Genomic DNA, 15,278 nt, shown 5'->3' on the forward strand with positions numbered 1-15,278 from the left:
ATTTTTTTTCAGCGTGTTAAAATCACGGCAAATCGTGGGTGATAACCCGTGATGTAAGTCTAAAAGTTGCCAGATGTATTAAACTGCGATTTTTACTCTGATCTTAAAAATCGCTGGTCATCTCTGGCGCTTTTTTGCGATGTCAAACACTTTCGTCTTTAGCTAACTCTGCTGTGATTCCTGCGTGTTTAGTAAACACATCACTGTTACCCTGCCCTGTGTATATAGCCAGAGCTCCGGCAGCTGTCAAATGTCTAAAAATAGATAAAAGTTCAAAAAGCGTGGGGTCCCCCCGCCCAGCTACTATTAACCCTACTGCTGCCAGCCTACTGCTGGGGAATATCGGGGGAAAAATTTGCGTGGGGGTCCCCCCCATTTTCACTTAACCAGCACTAGACAAACCAGCCTAGGGTGCATGGCCGGGGGCGCCACCGCGACTTTTCCTGCTTCTCTGGCTACGGCAACTGGGGCGTCACTTCCGGTTTCAGCGTCCCGGTTGCCTAGGCAACAACCGGGACGCAGGGGAGCTTCTGGCACCGCGCTCGGCCAGCTGTCAAACAGCCGGGCGCGTGCGCATAGGGGGAATTTGAGTCAGCCATGGAAGGCTGTTGTGGATCAGTCAATCAGGGCTGATTAGGGAGTTAGGTTACCGCTGGCATTCTGTTGTTTCCATTTGCTGCAGGATCTGCATTTTTATTATGCTGCAGCTGAGGACACATTCTGGACTGTGTCCTGATTGGCCATCAGTACTATTTAAGGCAGTGAGGATTTAGCCTCACTGCCGGTTATAGCGTTCTGTCCTCAGTCCTGCTGCCTGCTTGTACTATCCGTTTAGGTTCCTGCTACCTTAGATTTGACCACCCGTGTTTGACCCCTGCTTGTTATTGGACCTGTGACTCTTCTCTTCTGACCTTGACCTTTTGCCTGGAATTCGGATTTTGCTTCTCTGCCTGTGAGTTTGACCCTTCGCTTGCCCTTGGATATTGCATCTGTGCCTGTGACCTTTGGACCTTGGATTTCTCTTATATACAGTCCACCAATTACTCCTGGAAAACTCCTTTAAGTCAGTATACGCTACTCGACCCTCGGTCGGCCCGCAGCCAAGTCTGTCCCCACCACTAGGAGCTCCAACGATCACCTGGCCTTCTGAGTAGTTTCCGAGTTTCACTGTACTGACTTGGGAGTTCCTAACATTATAACCGGCCATGGATGGAGAGGAGTCAAATCCGTCCCCAGCCCAGATTCTGGCCAACCAGATACAGGTGGTTTCCCAAGTGGTGCAGACTTTATCCCAGCGCCTGGCAGTCCAAGAAGAGGCTTCCAGAGGCCGGCAGCCCCAGCAAGTTCCCACTGGTGACACACCAGAGCCTAAGATGAATTTGCCTGGCCGATTCTCTGGAAGCAGGCCAGCCTTCCGTAATTTCAAAGAGAGCTGCAAGTTGTACTTTTGTCTGAAACCACGTTCCTCTGGTTCCGAACAACAGAGGGTAGGGATCATCATCTCATTACTCCAGGGCGACCCTCAGTCTTGGGCCTTCTCCTTGCCTTCCACAAGTCCAGCCTTACAGTCTGTAGATGGCTTATTTCAAGCTCTAGGGTTATTGTACGATGACCCGGACAGGGAAGCCTCAGCTGAGGCTCATCTCCGTACGCTAAGGCAGGGGCGTCGCTCAGCGGAAGAGTATTGTGCGGAATTTCGGCGATGGTCCACTGATAGCGCCTGGAACGACCCAGCATTGCGAAGCCAATTTCGCTTAGGACTTACTGAGTAGATTAAGGATTCCTTAGTTCAGTATCCGATATCCGACACGCTGGAGAATTTGATGCAACTTGTTATAAAAATTGATCGTCGGATCAGAGAGAGGAAGGCTGAACGGGAGTCTTCTGCTCCTATGGACGTTTTCGCTAACCTCGATAACACTTTGCCCGATTCCTCTGAACCCATGCAGTTGGGCGCTTACCGGTTGCCTCCGGAGGAACGCTCCAGAAGACGCTCACTAGGCTTGTGTATGTACTGTGGTCAACCAGGCCACTTAGTTCGTTCATGTCCCAACAAGCCGGGACGTCTAACTTTCCGTGAGAGATCCATGGACTTGAAAGCTTTTCTTGAAAGTGGTGCGGCTGGTAATTTCCTGGATATACATTTGGCTCAGACGCTTGATATTCCGCATATGAAGTTAGGATCAAGCATCACCACATGTGGTTTGGATGGTAACCCCTTGCCTGGGGGAAGGATTCTCGCTAGGACTCCAATGGTTCGGTTGTCTGTAGGAGTCCTCCATACGGAGGAGCTCTCCTTCTATCTTATCACTTGTCCCTCTGCTCCGTTGATATTGGGGTATCCCTGGCTTCGCAGTCATAATCCCCTTATTGACTGGAAAAGTGGAGAGATTACTCGTTGGAGTCCCGAGTGTTCCACGTCTTGCTTGACCCTGCCGCTTAGAATCCTACAGCCTAGTCCAGACTTGTTGCCGGTACCTTACCAGGACTTCACTGATGTGTTCTGCAAAAGCAAAGCTGATTCCCTTCCACCACATCGAGAATATGACTGTGCCATTGATTTAGTCCCGGGTTCCAAGTTGCCCAAAGGGCGGTTATACTCCTTGTCCATTCTGGAGACTCAGGCCATGGAGCTATATGTGGAGGAAAACCTGAAAAAAGGATTCATACGTCCTTCTAAATCCCCCGTAGGCGCAGGTTGCTTTTTTGTGTCAAAAAAAGATGGCAGTCTTAGACCATGCATTGATTTCCGTGGACTGACTAACATCACTATCAAGAATATGTACCCGTTACCGTTGATTTCGGTCTTGTTTGATCAATTAAAATCTGCCACTATATTTTCGAAGATTGACCTCAGAGGGGCTTACAATCTTATCCGAATCAAGAAGGGGGATGAATGGAAGACTGCTTTCAATACCCAGTCGGGACATTATGAATATCTCGTGATGCCATTCGGGTTATGCAACGCTCCGGTGGTTTTCCAGGACCTGATGTCTTACGAGAGTTCCTGGGTAAAACAGTAGTTGTGTATCTGGATGATATTTTAATCTACTCTGAGTCTTTACTTCAGCACCGTCAGCATGTTCGCCAGGTTCTGCTGAAATTACGGGAACATCACCTATTTGCAAAAAGGGAGAAATGCGAATTTGAGGTGGCCACTGTGTCATTCCTAGGATATATCATCTCCTCATCAGGATTCGCAATGGACCCTGCCAAAGTTCGAGCAATCCAGGTTTGGGTCCTCCCTACTAATCTGAAGGCGATCCAGAGGTTCCTTGGATTTGCAAATTATTACCGTAGGTTTATTGACTCTTTTTCCTTGTTAGTGGCTCCTATCACTGCCCTCACTCGAAAGGGAGCTAACCCAGCAAAGTGGCCTTCGGAGGCATTGCCAAGTTTCTCGGCACTCAAAGCTGCTTTCATTTCTGCTCCAGTGCTGAGACATCCTGATCCGGAACTTCCGTTCATTGTAGAGGTGGACGCTTCAGATATCGGTGCTGGTGCCATCCTTCCTCAGAAAGACCCAAGGAGCAAAAAATTACATCCTTGTGCATTTTTTTCTAAGAAATTTTTGTCTGCCGAATGTAATTACGATGTCGGCAATCGTGAATTGTTGGCCATTAAGTTGGCACTGGAGGAATGGCAACATTGGTTAGAGGGAGCTACTCATACCATCACCATCTTCACGGACCATAAAAACCTCCAATACATCCAGGCCCGCTGGGCCTTATTTTTCACCAGATTTAACTTCATTATTACATTCCGTCCAGGTTCTAAAAATACTAAGGCCGATTCCTTGTCTCAAAGTTTTTTGGCCCATCATCCTCAGTCTCCTGACCCGTTGCCTATTGTTCCTACAACTACTGTTCATCTTGGACTCACCCAGGATCTAGGGGCAACTATCCGGCGTTTCCAGAGAATCGATCCAGTTCAGACACCTGTCAACAAATTATTTGTTCCAGTACATTTAAGGAAATCTGTTCTCATTGAAGGCCACAACAACCGCTCTGCTGGCCATCCGGGAATCCGTAGGACTATTGAGGTTCTTTCTCGTTGGTTGTGGTGGCCCACTTTGTCAGACGATGTGGAGAATTATGTTCGGGCTTGTCCTGAATGTGCTAAAAACAAAACGGATAGGAATCGTCCTTCTGGGCTATTGTTACCCTTGCCGGCGTCGAGCAGGCCTTGGACTCATTTGTCGATGGATTTCATTGTCGACCTACCAGTATCCGCAGGACATAACACCATCTTGGTAGTTGTCGACCGGTTCAGTAAGATGGCACATTTTATATCTTTGCCCAAGTTACCGGATGCCAGGACCCTGGCCACCTTGTTTTTGATGCATATTTTTCGTCTTCATGGGACTCCTGAAGATATTGTATCAGATCGAGGATCCCAGTTTATTGCCCGGTTTTGGAAAGCCTTTTGTAATTCCATCGGGATCTCTATCAGTCTGTCCTCAACGTATCATCCCCAGTCGAATGGACAGACAGAGAGGACGAACCAAGCTCTGGAACAGTTTCTGCGCATCTATGTGTCTAAATTCCACGACAACTGGTCCTCTCTCTTGCCCTGGGCAGAATTTGCGTACAATAATTCTTGCCATTCCACTATTCATACATCCCCGTTTTTCTGCAACTTCGGGTTTCACCCAAAATCCAACTCATTTTCTACTACTGTTCCCTGTGGGGATTCCGGAACGCCTGCTTTTACGGCCAGGTTAAGGTCCGTCTGGAAAAAGGTGCACATTGCACTAGGTCCCACTTCCCGAAAATCCAAGATCTTCGCTGACCGTCACTGTAGACCTTGTTCATTGAAAGTGGGAGATCAGGTTTGGTTATCTACACGGAACATCAAGTTGCGGCAACCTTGTAGGAAGCTGGGGCCCCGATACATTGGACCGTTTCCAATTGAGAAGAAAATTAATCCAGTGGCATTTAGATTAAAACTACCCACTTCCTTAAAAATACCTGCAACCTTTCATTGTTCGCTTCTGAAGAAAGTCGCTGCTCCTAGCAAGTTTAATCGGTCTCTCTCTAACAGGCCCAGGTCTCTGATGGTGAACGGAGACCATGAATATATTATTGAAAAAATCCTTGACTCAAGGAAAGTTCAAGGTTGAGTGCAATTCCTCGTACATTGGAAGGGTTATGGCCCTGAGGAGCGATCTTGGATACTGCAGAAGCGTCTCCACGCTGAGAAACTCCTTAGGGAATTTTTTAAGAGATTTCCTTCCAAACCTGGAAGTCGGGGTCCTTTGACCCCTCCTCAAGGGGGGGGGGGTACTGTTAGAGATCACGGCGGCCGCGGGCGCCGCCGCGACTCTTCCTGCTTCTCTGGGGACGCCCCGTCTGTTGTTATGGCAACCGGGGCATCACTTCCGGTTTCAGCGTCCCGGTTGCCTAGGCAACAACCGGGACGCAGGGGAGCTTCTGGCGCCGCGCTCGGCCAGCTGTCAAACAGCCGGGCACGTGCGCATAGGGGGAATTTGAGTCAGCCATGGAAGGCTGTTGTGGATCAGTCAATCAGGGCTGATTAGGGAGTTAGGTTACCGCTGGCACTCTGTTGTTTCCATTTGCTGCAGGATCTGCATTTTTATTATGCTGCAGCTGAGGACACATTCTGGACTGTGTCCTGATTGGCCATCAGTACTATTTAAGGCAGTGAGGACTTAGCCTCACTGCCGGTTATAGCGTTCTGTCCTCAGTCCTGCTGCCTGCTTGTACTATCCGTTTAGGTTCCTGCTACCTTAGATTTGACCACCCGTGTTTGACCCCTGCTTGTTATTGGACCTGTGACTCTTCTCTTCTGACCTTGACCTTTTGCCTGGAATTCGGATTTTGCTTCTCTGCCTGTGAGTTTGACCCTTCGCTTGCCCTTGGATATTGCATCTGTGCCTGTGACCTTTGGACCTTGGATTTCTCTTATATACAGTCCACCAATCACTCCTGGGAAACTCCTTTAAGTCAGTATACGCTACTCGACCCTCGGTCGGCCCGCAGCCCAGTCTGTCCCCACCACTAGGGGCTCCAGCTAACACCTGGCCTTCTGAGTAGTTCCCGAGTTTCACTGTACTGACTTGGGAGTTCCTAACAGCATGGCACTATAGCAGGGGTTTCCCATGCTCTTGTGGGAGACCCCTAATACTATAAATAGACCTCGCGCTAGAGCTGTAGAAGCTGTTTGCGGCGTCTGTCATCTTTTTTTATTTTTGTAAACAAGCATGTACCGGATTGGATCTTACAAATATGGGGCCCTTCTGGCTGAAGCTAAGAAGACTTCAATTAACAAGGGGGCCACCCTGGCCAGAAGAAATGAAGAATTTTTCAAGCATGGACTACAGGAATTACAAATTAATTTGGGATAGCCCATTTCAGTGTCAGAAAATTCAACTGGTCTACCAGAAAATTATTTTCACTGGAAGTCAGACCTCAGCTAATGTATTAAATGGGCCCGTGTTTGCTTTCTTGTTCTACTGCCCCAAGCCCATTTCCTAGCTGTCTATTTTCTCATTGAGATGAAGTGGGAAATTCTATGGGTCTCCAGTGCTACAGGATACTCCCATGCCATGTGGTCTGCACCACCACATACATAACTGCCTTCCATACACTCTACCCTTCCTTTATTTCTCCCCCGATTCAGTTTCTCTAAAGAAACTATCATCTGTGCTCACTTTGTTCCAGGCACCTACGATGGTTCAGTGGATTTCCATGATTGAACTGGTAGCAGCTAAGTTATGTGCTTTCCCTGCACCCTGAGCATCTTCATCAGCACTTCCTCCCATCTTCAGACTTCAGGTGTTGTAGTGACTATGGCTGGTTTCTTCACTTGCTGCTCCTGAGCATCCACTGCAACTTCCTCTTGTCCTATTTGCCTCATTAATTGGTTAAATAAGGGGGCTACTCTCTGAGTATTGTTATATCTGAACTTTTGAGAGAAAGGATCATGAGTCAAAGTTAGTGAAGTAGTTACTGCACATGATACATGTCGACATCATCTTTTCTCCACAATCTGATTTATTAGTATATCCAACCAGTATACATATATCCAACCAGTATAAATAGCTTTTCACCGGGTTGTTGGCTAGTGTATCTCAATTATTGGCAGAGCAGATCCTTTATGCACCCCATAGTCATTGAGAGTACTGAGGTAGTCTTGGGCAGTAGCATGAGTATCACTCCTTCTTGTCGTCTGAATAGTCTTTTTAGCAGGATCTTGTAGACTCTCAACAATTTGTTGCCACCATTATCCTCCTTCATGTTGTGTCTATCTCAACTGCTTGACCAGCTTATCTATGTCCACTAAAAACTGTTCACTCTGGTGGTCAGATGTCCCTTGACGCTTCTCTCTCTCCAGGAAAGCGGACCATCAGTATTCTCCCTAATGGGATTCACCTTCTGAGACATACTGGAAGGGGAGGGGGGATTCTTTTGGCCAAACTATATAGCCTTGCACATCATCTTCCTCTTATACTGCTACTATAGACGGGACAAATTCTCGCACTAAATGGCAGGCTGTCTTGATCAGTATGCTGCAGGAACTACCAACATTACTGGGGTTATGTTACTGATTTTAGGTCACTGTACACTCTGTACAATTTAAACTTTCCTTAATGAATCAGGCCCTAAATCTATAGCGTATGTACTAATTACTAGAATTTTAAATTTTCATCTGACTAGAATCGTCAAATATTACTTTTTCTCCACGTTAAGGAATTTCTTGACATCACTTATGTTTGCCCTCAATACTTTAAAATATTCGTTAAGCTTCTCCATCTTCTCTGCCACACCTGTGACATCATTGGTAGTCATAGAAATGTTGATACTTGTGCCTTCCTTCTCTCCTTTCCAACTATCAGAAATGACGATGATATATAAATAGAAGCAGGACAATTATACTACTTATTTTTAACAATGAAACGGTGTGCAATCTTCAGCTTCTGAGATGCTTGCTATCCATGCACAATCTAAGTTCCTGTATCCCCAGCTCTGCTCAAGCCTGATTACCTGTATTACTTGTACAGCTTTATCTTTCACTACTGCTTCCTGTCTAGTTAGCCTTCCAGCCATTGAAGTTAGTATTTTGAACTTTATATGCATAACCTATCTGTGTGTAGCTTGTATGTTCTCCCCATGTTTGCATGGGTTTCCTCTGGGTGCTCCGGTTTCCTCCCACACTCCAAAAACATACTAGTAGGTTAATTGGCTGCTATAAAATATGATCCTAGCCTTTCTCTCTGTGTGTATGTTAGGGAATTTAGACTGTAAGTCCAATGGGGCAGGAACTGATGTGAGTGATTTCTTTGTGCAGCACTGAGGAATACTGGCACTATATAAATAGTTGATGATGATGACCAAGTAGAATTTTAGGAGAAAAAATAAAAATTTAACAGTGGTCCTAAAGTGATATTAGGCAGTAGTTTTGAAGTAATGTGTTTTCTTTTTTTCACCAGACATATTTCCAGTCTAACCCACAATACCGCAAAAGTAGGTACAGACAGTTTATAAATTGGTAATGCAAAAGATTGGAATAGTAGATGTGCACCAGTGTATGTAAAAAGTGATAAATAGACACATTTGTGGAAATTCAAATGTATTGTCAGCAGGCCGGGCTGGGTGAGGGGGGCATCTGCGCCCCAGGCCGGTCCCATAGTGGGCTACCTTGGGCTGGGTCGCTGGGCCACCTGAATTTGTTTTCCTTTAGATGAGGCTGCTAAATTGAGTTTAAATTTGTCAGCCCTCCCCTGATTGTGCGTGTGCATCTTTGCACGTTAGTATATGATCATTTCTGTCTTAAAGGTATTAGAAAGCCATAAGCTGTCTGTTGTTATAGGATAATGATGTTAAGATAAAACCTTGAACTCTTTATTCTAGGGTATACATGATCCAGGCAAAGAAATAATGATCACTGAGTTCAGGGAATGGACTAGAATCAAAGATAAATACAGTGGCAGGAGTAATGCAAATATCAGGCTAAGGCTAAACAATGGCAGGGCTGATGATCGACTGGTATAGGGGTCATTGGAGTTAAGGATTGCATACAGGAGTACAAGGACTGGAGACACATTGCCACAAGAGTTTAGGGATTGCATATAGGAACACACCGGTAATACCCTGAGCAGGGAACAAGAACAAACTGAGCAATAGCAGAACTGAAGACACACTGTAGTCACAGCAGCTTAGAAACTGTATACATGAACACAGTGGTAATACACGGAATAAAAAACAAGGCTAGAGTCACTGATGCAAGTAACCAGCCTGAGCCCAGTCCTAACCCAACCATAGCATCATCTATTTAAATAGCGCCACTAATTCCGCAGTGCTCACAAGTCCTATATATTCTGAATTCAAACATGATGAAAAAGCAGAAGCTTGTGTCATTAGAACTTCTGAAATAGCCTGTTCTGTTACAAATTTTTGTTTATGCACAATTTGTTGCAGTTTTGATCACAAACACAAAGATTAACTTAGCATCTTAAATCTAGAGATGCTCACTCACCCCCGTGTTTTGGTTTTGGTTTTGGATCGGGATTGCCGTCATGTTTGGTTTTGCCAAACCGCCCTTGCGTGTTTTAGTTTTGGTTTTGGTTTTGTTTGGTTTTGTTTTGCTATTTTTGAAAAAAATCTATTTATTTGATCTAAAATAACCTAATTCAGTGCTCCACCAGTTTCTTGGATAAGTGAGGTAATTCTAAAGCTAATAAATTATGAAAAAAAACAGTTTAATCCCTGGTAGGCCATCCTTAATTCTAACACTTGCCTGGAAATTATACAGACAAACCTGGTTGGCTTCCCCATCCATCTTTGACTATTGGCAATGGAGCCATCATCTTTGGGTGTATACTTGTAGTTAAATAGGAAAATAATCAGCCTGCATTGACTGTACTTTAAATAGAAATGGCCAAAGGCAGTTTAGTGTCAGTCTGTATAGGCCCCCATCTTCACTTGTAGTTAAATAGAAAAAAAGCAGCTTGCATAGACTGTAGAATTAGAATATTAAAAGAAATGGACATAGGCAGTTTGGTATCTGTCTGCATCAGACCCCCTCTCCACTAGGTGTAAAATAGAAAACTATTCAGCCGTTATAGACTGTAGAATATAAATAGAAATTGAGAAAGACAATTTGGTATCTGCCTGCATCATCCTCATCAACATCCCCCTTAGCGCCCTCGTCGCCTACACAAATCTTCCCCTCATTCTCTTCTAATTCCAAAGTGGCATCCTCAATTGGTGTATCACTGGCTACACACGGGCTGTTCAGGCACACATCAGCAGAACTGCTGAAATGGCCCTTCTTTTTGGGTACATTATCAGAATGCTCACGATTACACATACCACTGGTGGATGGACTCTCCACAGGGATTGGTGTCATTTCTGATTCTGAGCATACATTATCCTCTAATGCCTTACTGTTTTCTTGCAGCTCGACTTTGATGCATAACAGTAGTTGTGCACCACTTTTAGACTCCAAATTACTTGGTATTGCTTGGTCACGAGTGACCGTACAAGAAGAAGGTTCAATAACATTTTTTGTTCTGCCACTAATAGAGAAAGGCGAAGGCCTAATTTTTTTCTTTGCCACTGCGTGTGTAGAATGGCATGTTGGCATTTTTTTTTTGATCGGCAGTTTTCTTTTCCTCAGTTACACTTCTTTTTCTCTTCAACACGGTAAATTTTTTTTCCCTGATTTAAAAAGACTATGTACTTTTACATAGGCTTTACCAGATGACATACTGGGAACACTACCATCAGGACTGGTGCCAGAACCTGCTTGCTGATTCTGCTCATATGTGGAATGCTTTGAATCCATTTTAATGAGCCCACACCACTTGTAGTGCAAAATATTGTATTAGTGTCACGAGCCGCGGCGGTACTCACAGCCGCCGCGGCTCGCTTTCTGTGCCTCCTGGTGTCCCAGCCGTCACCTTGACGACCGGGACGTCACTTTTGTTCAGTACCCGACCGCTGCCAAGGCACTGTAGCACCATGTCCCGGCAACAGGGGACAGCCGGGCGCGTGCGCTATGTCTGTTAATAGCCTGGAGGCTATTAAGCTTTAATTGGGTTTCAGCTGGGACCTGTAAGTAAAATCAGAGCTAGGCTCTGATTGGCTGGCTGAAGTATTTAGGGCAGTGAGGTCTGCAGCCTCACTGCCGGTTATAGTTTCTGTTGCCAGTGTGCTGACCTGCTCCCTGCCTTGTTCTGTCCTTTGGATATCGTGTTGGATTGCTCGTGTATGACCCCTTGCCTGGATTTGGACCTTGCTCGTGTTTCTCATGACCCTGACTTTCTTGCCTATATCTGGACCTAGCTACCGTGCCTGTGACCCTTGACCCCGGCTTGTGTATTGGATTCCCTGTGTGCTGCCGGCCCTCGACCCTTGCCTGGACTTTACTCCACTTTCCTGGGTTCTCCCTAGTCGGTACGCACTTCACGACCCTCTGCTAGTCTGCGGCCAAGTGTGTCCCCACTACTAGGGGCTCCAGTGAACACCTGACTGGCAGAGCAGACTCCGGGTTGTACTGTATCGGCTAGAGGGGTTCCTAACAATTAGATACTGCTGACAAATATGACTTTTGACAGCCAGAAAAATTACTGTAATACACTGGGGAATATGGGACACCCCAAAAGCACTTGGATTGCAAAATATTGTTTTATATACTGTTGACAAATATGACTTTTGACAGCCAGAAAAATTACTGTAAACCACTGGGGAATATGGGACACCCCAAAGCACTTGGGGTGCCAAAAATTAAAAAAAAAAAAAAGCCTCCTCTAACCTCCTCTCTTACTGCTCTAAAAATTGCTAATACAATTGGTATTAATATTAGAATTGTATAGAATAGAATTGAAACAATAATGTGTACAATTATTGCTCTGTCCCTGCACTAATATAGCCTGTGACCTAACCATGCTCTCTCCCTCTGTCAAATGGTGATGGATTGCTGTGGAGGCGGGTATTTATGCTTTTCAAATCTCGCGAGAACCGAGCTCAGAAATACGAATACGTCACAATGACGTTTTGCCTCGATTTTGATACCAAACGAGTGGGAGAGTACCGAGCGCACTCGGCTCGGTACTAGGATAGGCAAAGTTTGGGTGGGTTCGGATCACGGGGAACCGAGCCCGCCCATCTCTACTTAAATGTCATCAAAATCAAGAAAACTGTTAAAAATAACTGTAGTAATATCTGTCATATAATTTTAAAATATAATATAAAGACCATTAAAGATATATAAGAAATGGGAGCAAAGACATTTATTTTATACATACTCTACAAGATATAGGTTCAGCTGATGCATATTCTCGTCGTATTGCATTGATTTATTGAAAGCTTAATTCTGTCTAGAACATTGTATATGATGCACTGCCCTGCACAAGACGGTTGTGTGGGCCATTGACATGAAGATAATTCTGGAACATGAAAGGAATGAATTAAAAGACAACACAGTAATCCATTAATGACAGCACTAAAGGGAATACTTGCACTGTGATTAAAATTACAAGGTGCTAGAGAGCACTTTGATTAATCTAGAATCTGCTCTGCCTGTAATAATGAGCATTGCTCTTTAATGTACAGTATCTTAAAAGCATGTTGCCGCTTTGACACACATCTTGTACTGTTTGAGACTAGGATTACGTAAGAGTACAAATAACAGGCAGTTTAACTCTTTTTGTCACTAGAGTGACCCACAGTGTCCAATGTTTGGTCAGTTCACTAAATGTTAGGTCACCTTTACTTCTGTTTTTGTCATAAATGACATGCACATGGCAGGTATCTGAGTGTATTTGCATGTGACAATTAAACTTATGCATTAAAACAGAAGTATTTAATTGTTTGCATGCCCTACATTTATAATTTTAGAAGGATATCTATAGCATTAGTATTACAGTCTCTTTTTTTCTGCAGTGTCCTGGCGTTGGGCACGGATACCTGGGGTGCTTCAGCGGTTGGGCTTTACCTATTTCATTTTGTCACTGATGCACACCTATTTCAGTAAACGGAACCTGCAGCCGGAAGAGGTGAGTTGTTGAAACTTTGTAAAAGAAAATTAAACGTTGAAATACTATATACAGCATATGTGTGTGCATGCCTCTCAATACGAATGTGTCCTCAGGGCTTACATAAAGTGATATCAAGACATGGCTGAAAAACACAGAAAAAAGAGAAGGCTGAAAAGCAATGGGAGTAGTAAAAGTTGCTAGAAGGCATGCACAAGGCAATAAATTAAAGGCACCTGGGGGCGGAAACCCCATTTTTACATAGTGTATAAAAAATGTAAAGAATTTGTAAACCCTTTATATGTATTTCAACAGAACACTGTATGTGTTGCACCATTTAAAACAAATGTGTCCTTCACTAATTTGCATCTATTCAATTTAATTTTCATTGTCATTGAAGTCTGACATGTGCTAATTAATCATAAGCCTTTACATAGATTAAAACACTGTTGATTTTGGTTCGCGGCACAAAAGTGGATTTTTCTCATTTGTAACATAATTGCACTTTTTATGCGTTTGTGATGGCTTAGCAGATGCACATACATTTTTATCTGCCCATTTTTGGACTTCTCATGAAGCAAAATTCCAAAAAGAAAATGCTGGCTTTGAGAGCCTGATATTTCAAAGAACAGAACTGGGCGTTGGCTAGACATACTAGGCACTTTTTTCTTCCTTTGTATGAAGGGTTTTAGCGTTTTGCAAACAGAATACATTTTTATGTCTGTTGAAATATGGGGCAAACTTGGACTTTCAATAGAAAGCTGTACACTTTCCAAGAGGGCCTAGTTATTATTAGAAGCCCAATCGTGCTGATAAGTTTGTTTTTTTATTTAAATTTCATTTTTTTTATTATAGCTGAATGATGATAAAAAAAAAAAAATCGATTATCGACGGCACTTCTGAAAAATTCTGTCTGAGGTGATACTGGCCCAGCATAGTAAAGGTTAACTTAACAGTTCGTCAGGTCAGTCTTTTGCAGATGTGCACATGCATGATCTGGCTTGCCAGCTCACGCATGCACAATGGAACTGAAAGCCAAGATTTGGCTTTAAAAAAATGGTTTATCTTTCAAATATTATTTTCTGAATAAAGATTTTTTTTACTGATTTTGATCTGCTATCTCCACGCTGAGGTGCTTGTTAAATAGGCAATAACAATGCTATTACTGGTGGTGACCCTATGCATATATTCAGTGATAACAAGCCCTACTACAGGTGAATATGGAAATAGGGCAAGCATAGCACTCCGAGTAGAACTACCAACATGACCGACCCATTCCACTGCATACAAAATGCTCTGCTCCTGAATTTCCCATTTGATGTACTATTGCAGTTTGTTGTGTAGGATTAATTTGTGTAAAAAAAAACACCCTTCTCTTTAATGTAATCAGCACAGGTAACCGCAATAGTAAATTATGTGATAAGCTTGGGTGCAGAGCACTAGATGGAAGGGTCATGTTGGAGAGTCTGACGCTGTGGATTTTCACGCACTGGGAAGTTATATAGTTAAAACTGACTGAGACACAACCAATTTTCTGTTTTATTCCCAGTTGGTTGCTTACAATTTGAAGATGAAACAAGTAAGATATCAAGAGTCTGTGTGTTTTAGGCATGCACATCTCTATTTATGAAACATGTAAGCAAATGCAAGCATACCAAAAGACAGGAATTTTTGCACTGTGTTCTGTTAGGTTATTTGTGTTTCAAAGTAGAGGTTCAAACCACAATACATTATAAGCAACACAAATAATGTTGTGTATAATCTCATTAGCAATTTATTTTGCTAATTGACTGCAGAAAAAGAAAATGCAAATCTCAGTATTTCATCTCTTTAATCCTTCTAGCAGTAATGCTGGGATGTGCAGAACATCATGTAATTGCTTGTTGCACAGAATGCCTGTTGTTAAAAACAAGAGAGAATGATCCTGCTGACCAGCATGAAAGAGGAAAGGCTTTAAATATTGATGTTGGAGCAAAGTCTCCCTGAAGTGGCCCAAAGTGCTTGTCTGACTGTATATTCTCTCGTCTGCACAGAGCCATCAATGGAGTGCTGCCGTAAGGGATATTGTCGCGTACTGGCCAGAGTGGATCATCATTGCAGCTCTAGAGTCTATATCGCTGTGTCTAACGTTCTTCCTACCTGTGCCTGGATGTCCCATGTAAGCACTATCAATATTTGTAAGCGTAATATGTTTACTCACGATGCTGCTGCAGTGTATATTAAATTAACATCTAAAGCAGTCTTGGGAAACATATATTCTTCCGGTTCTTCTTCAGTT

The 15,278-nt window shown here is 43.8% G+C and overlaps 1 protein-coding gene across 1 annotated transcript in view; it reads left to right on the forward strand.

The window, feature by feature from the left end:
• LOC142095347 (heparan-alpha-glucosaminide N-acetyltransferase-like) overlaps window positions 1-15,278 on the forward strand; it is a 589,712-nt gene that overhangs the window by 367,049 nt on the left and 207,385 nt on the right. The window contains exons 13-14 of the mRNA XM_075178300.1: window positions 12,909-13,021; window positions 15,034-15,158. Of these exons, the coding sequence (XP_075034401.1) occupies window positions 12,909-13,021; window positions 15,034-15,158 (238 nt within the window). The remainder of the gene's footprint in view (window positions 1-12,908; window positions 13,022-15,033; window positions 15,159-15,278) is intronic.

This window comes from Mixophyes fleayi, chromosome 6, assembly GCF_038048845.1.
Source record: "Mixophyes fleayi isolate aMixFle1 chromosome 6, aMixFle1.hap1, whole genome shotgun sequence".
Classification (NCBI taxonomy): domain Eukaryota; kingdom Metazoa; phylum Chordata; class Amphibia; order Anura; family Limnodynastidae; genus Mixophyes; species Mixophyes fleayi.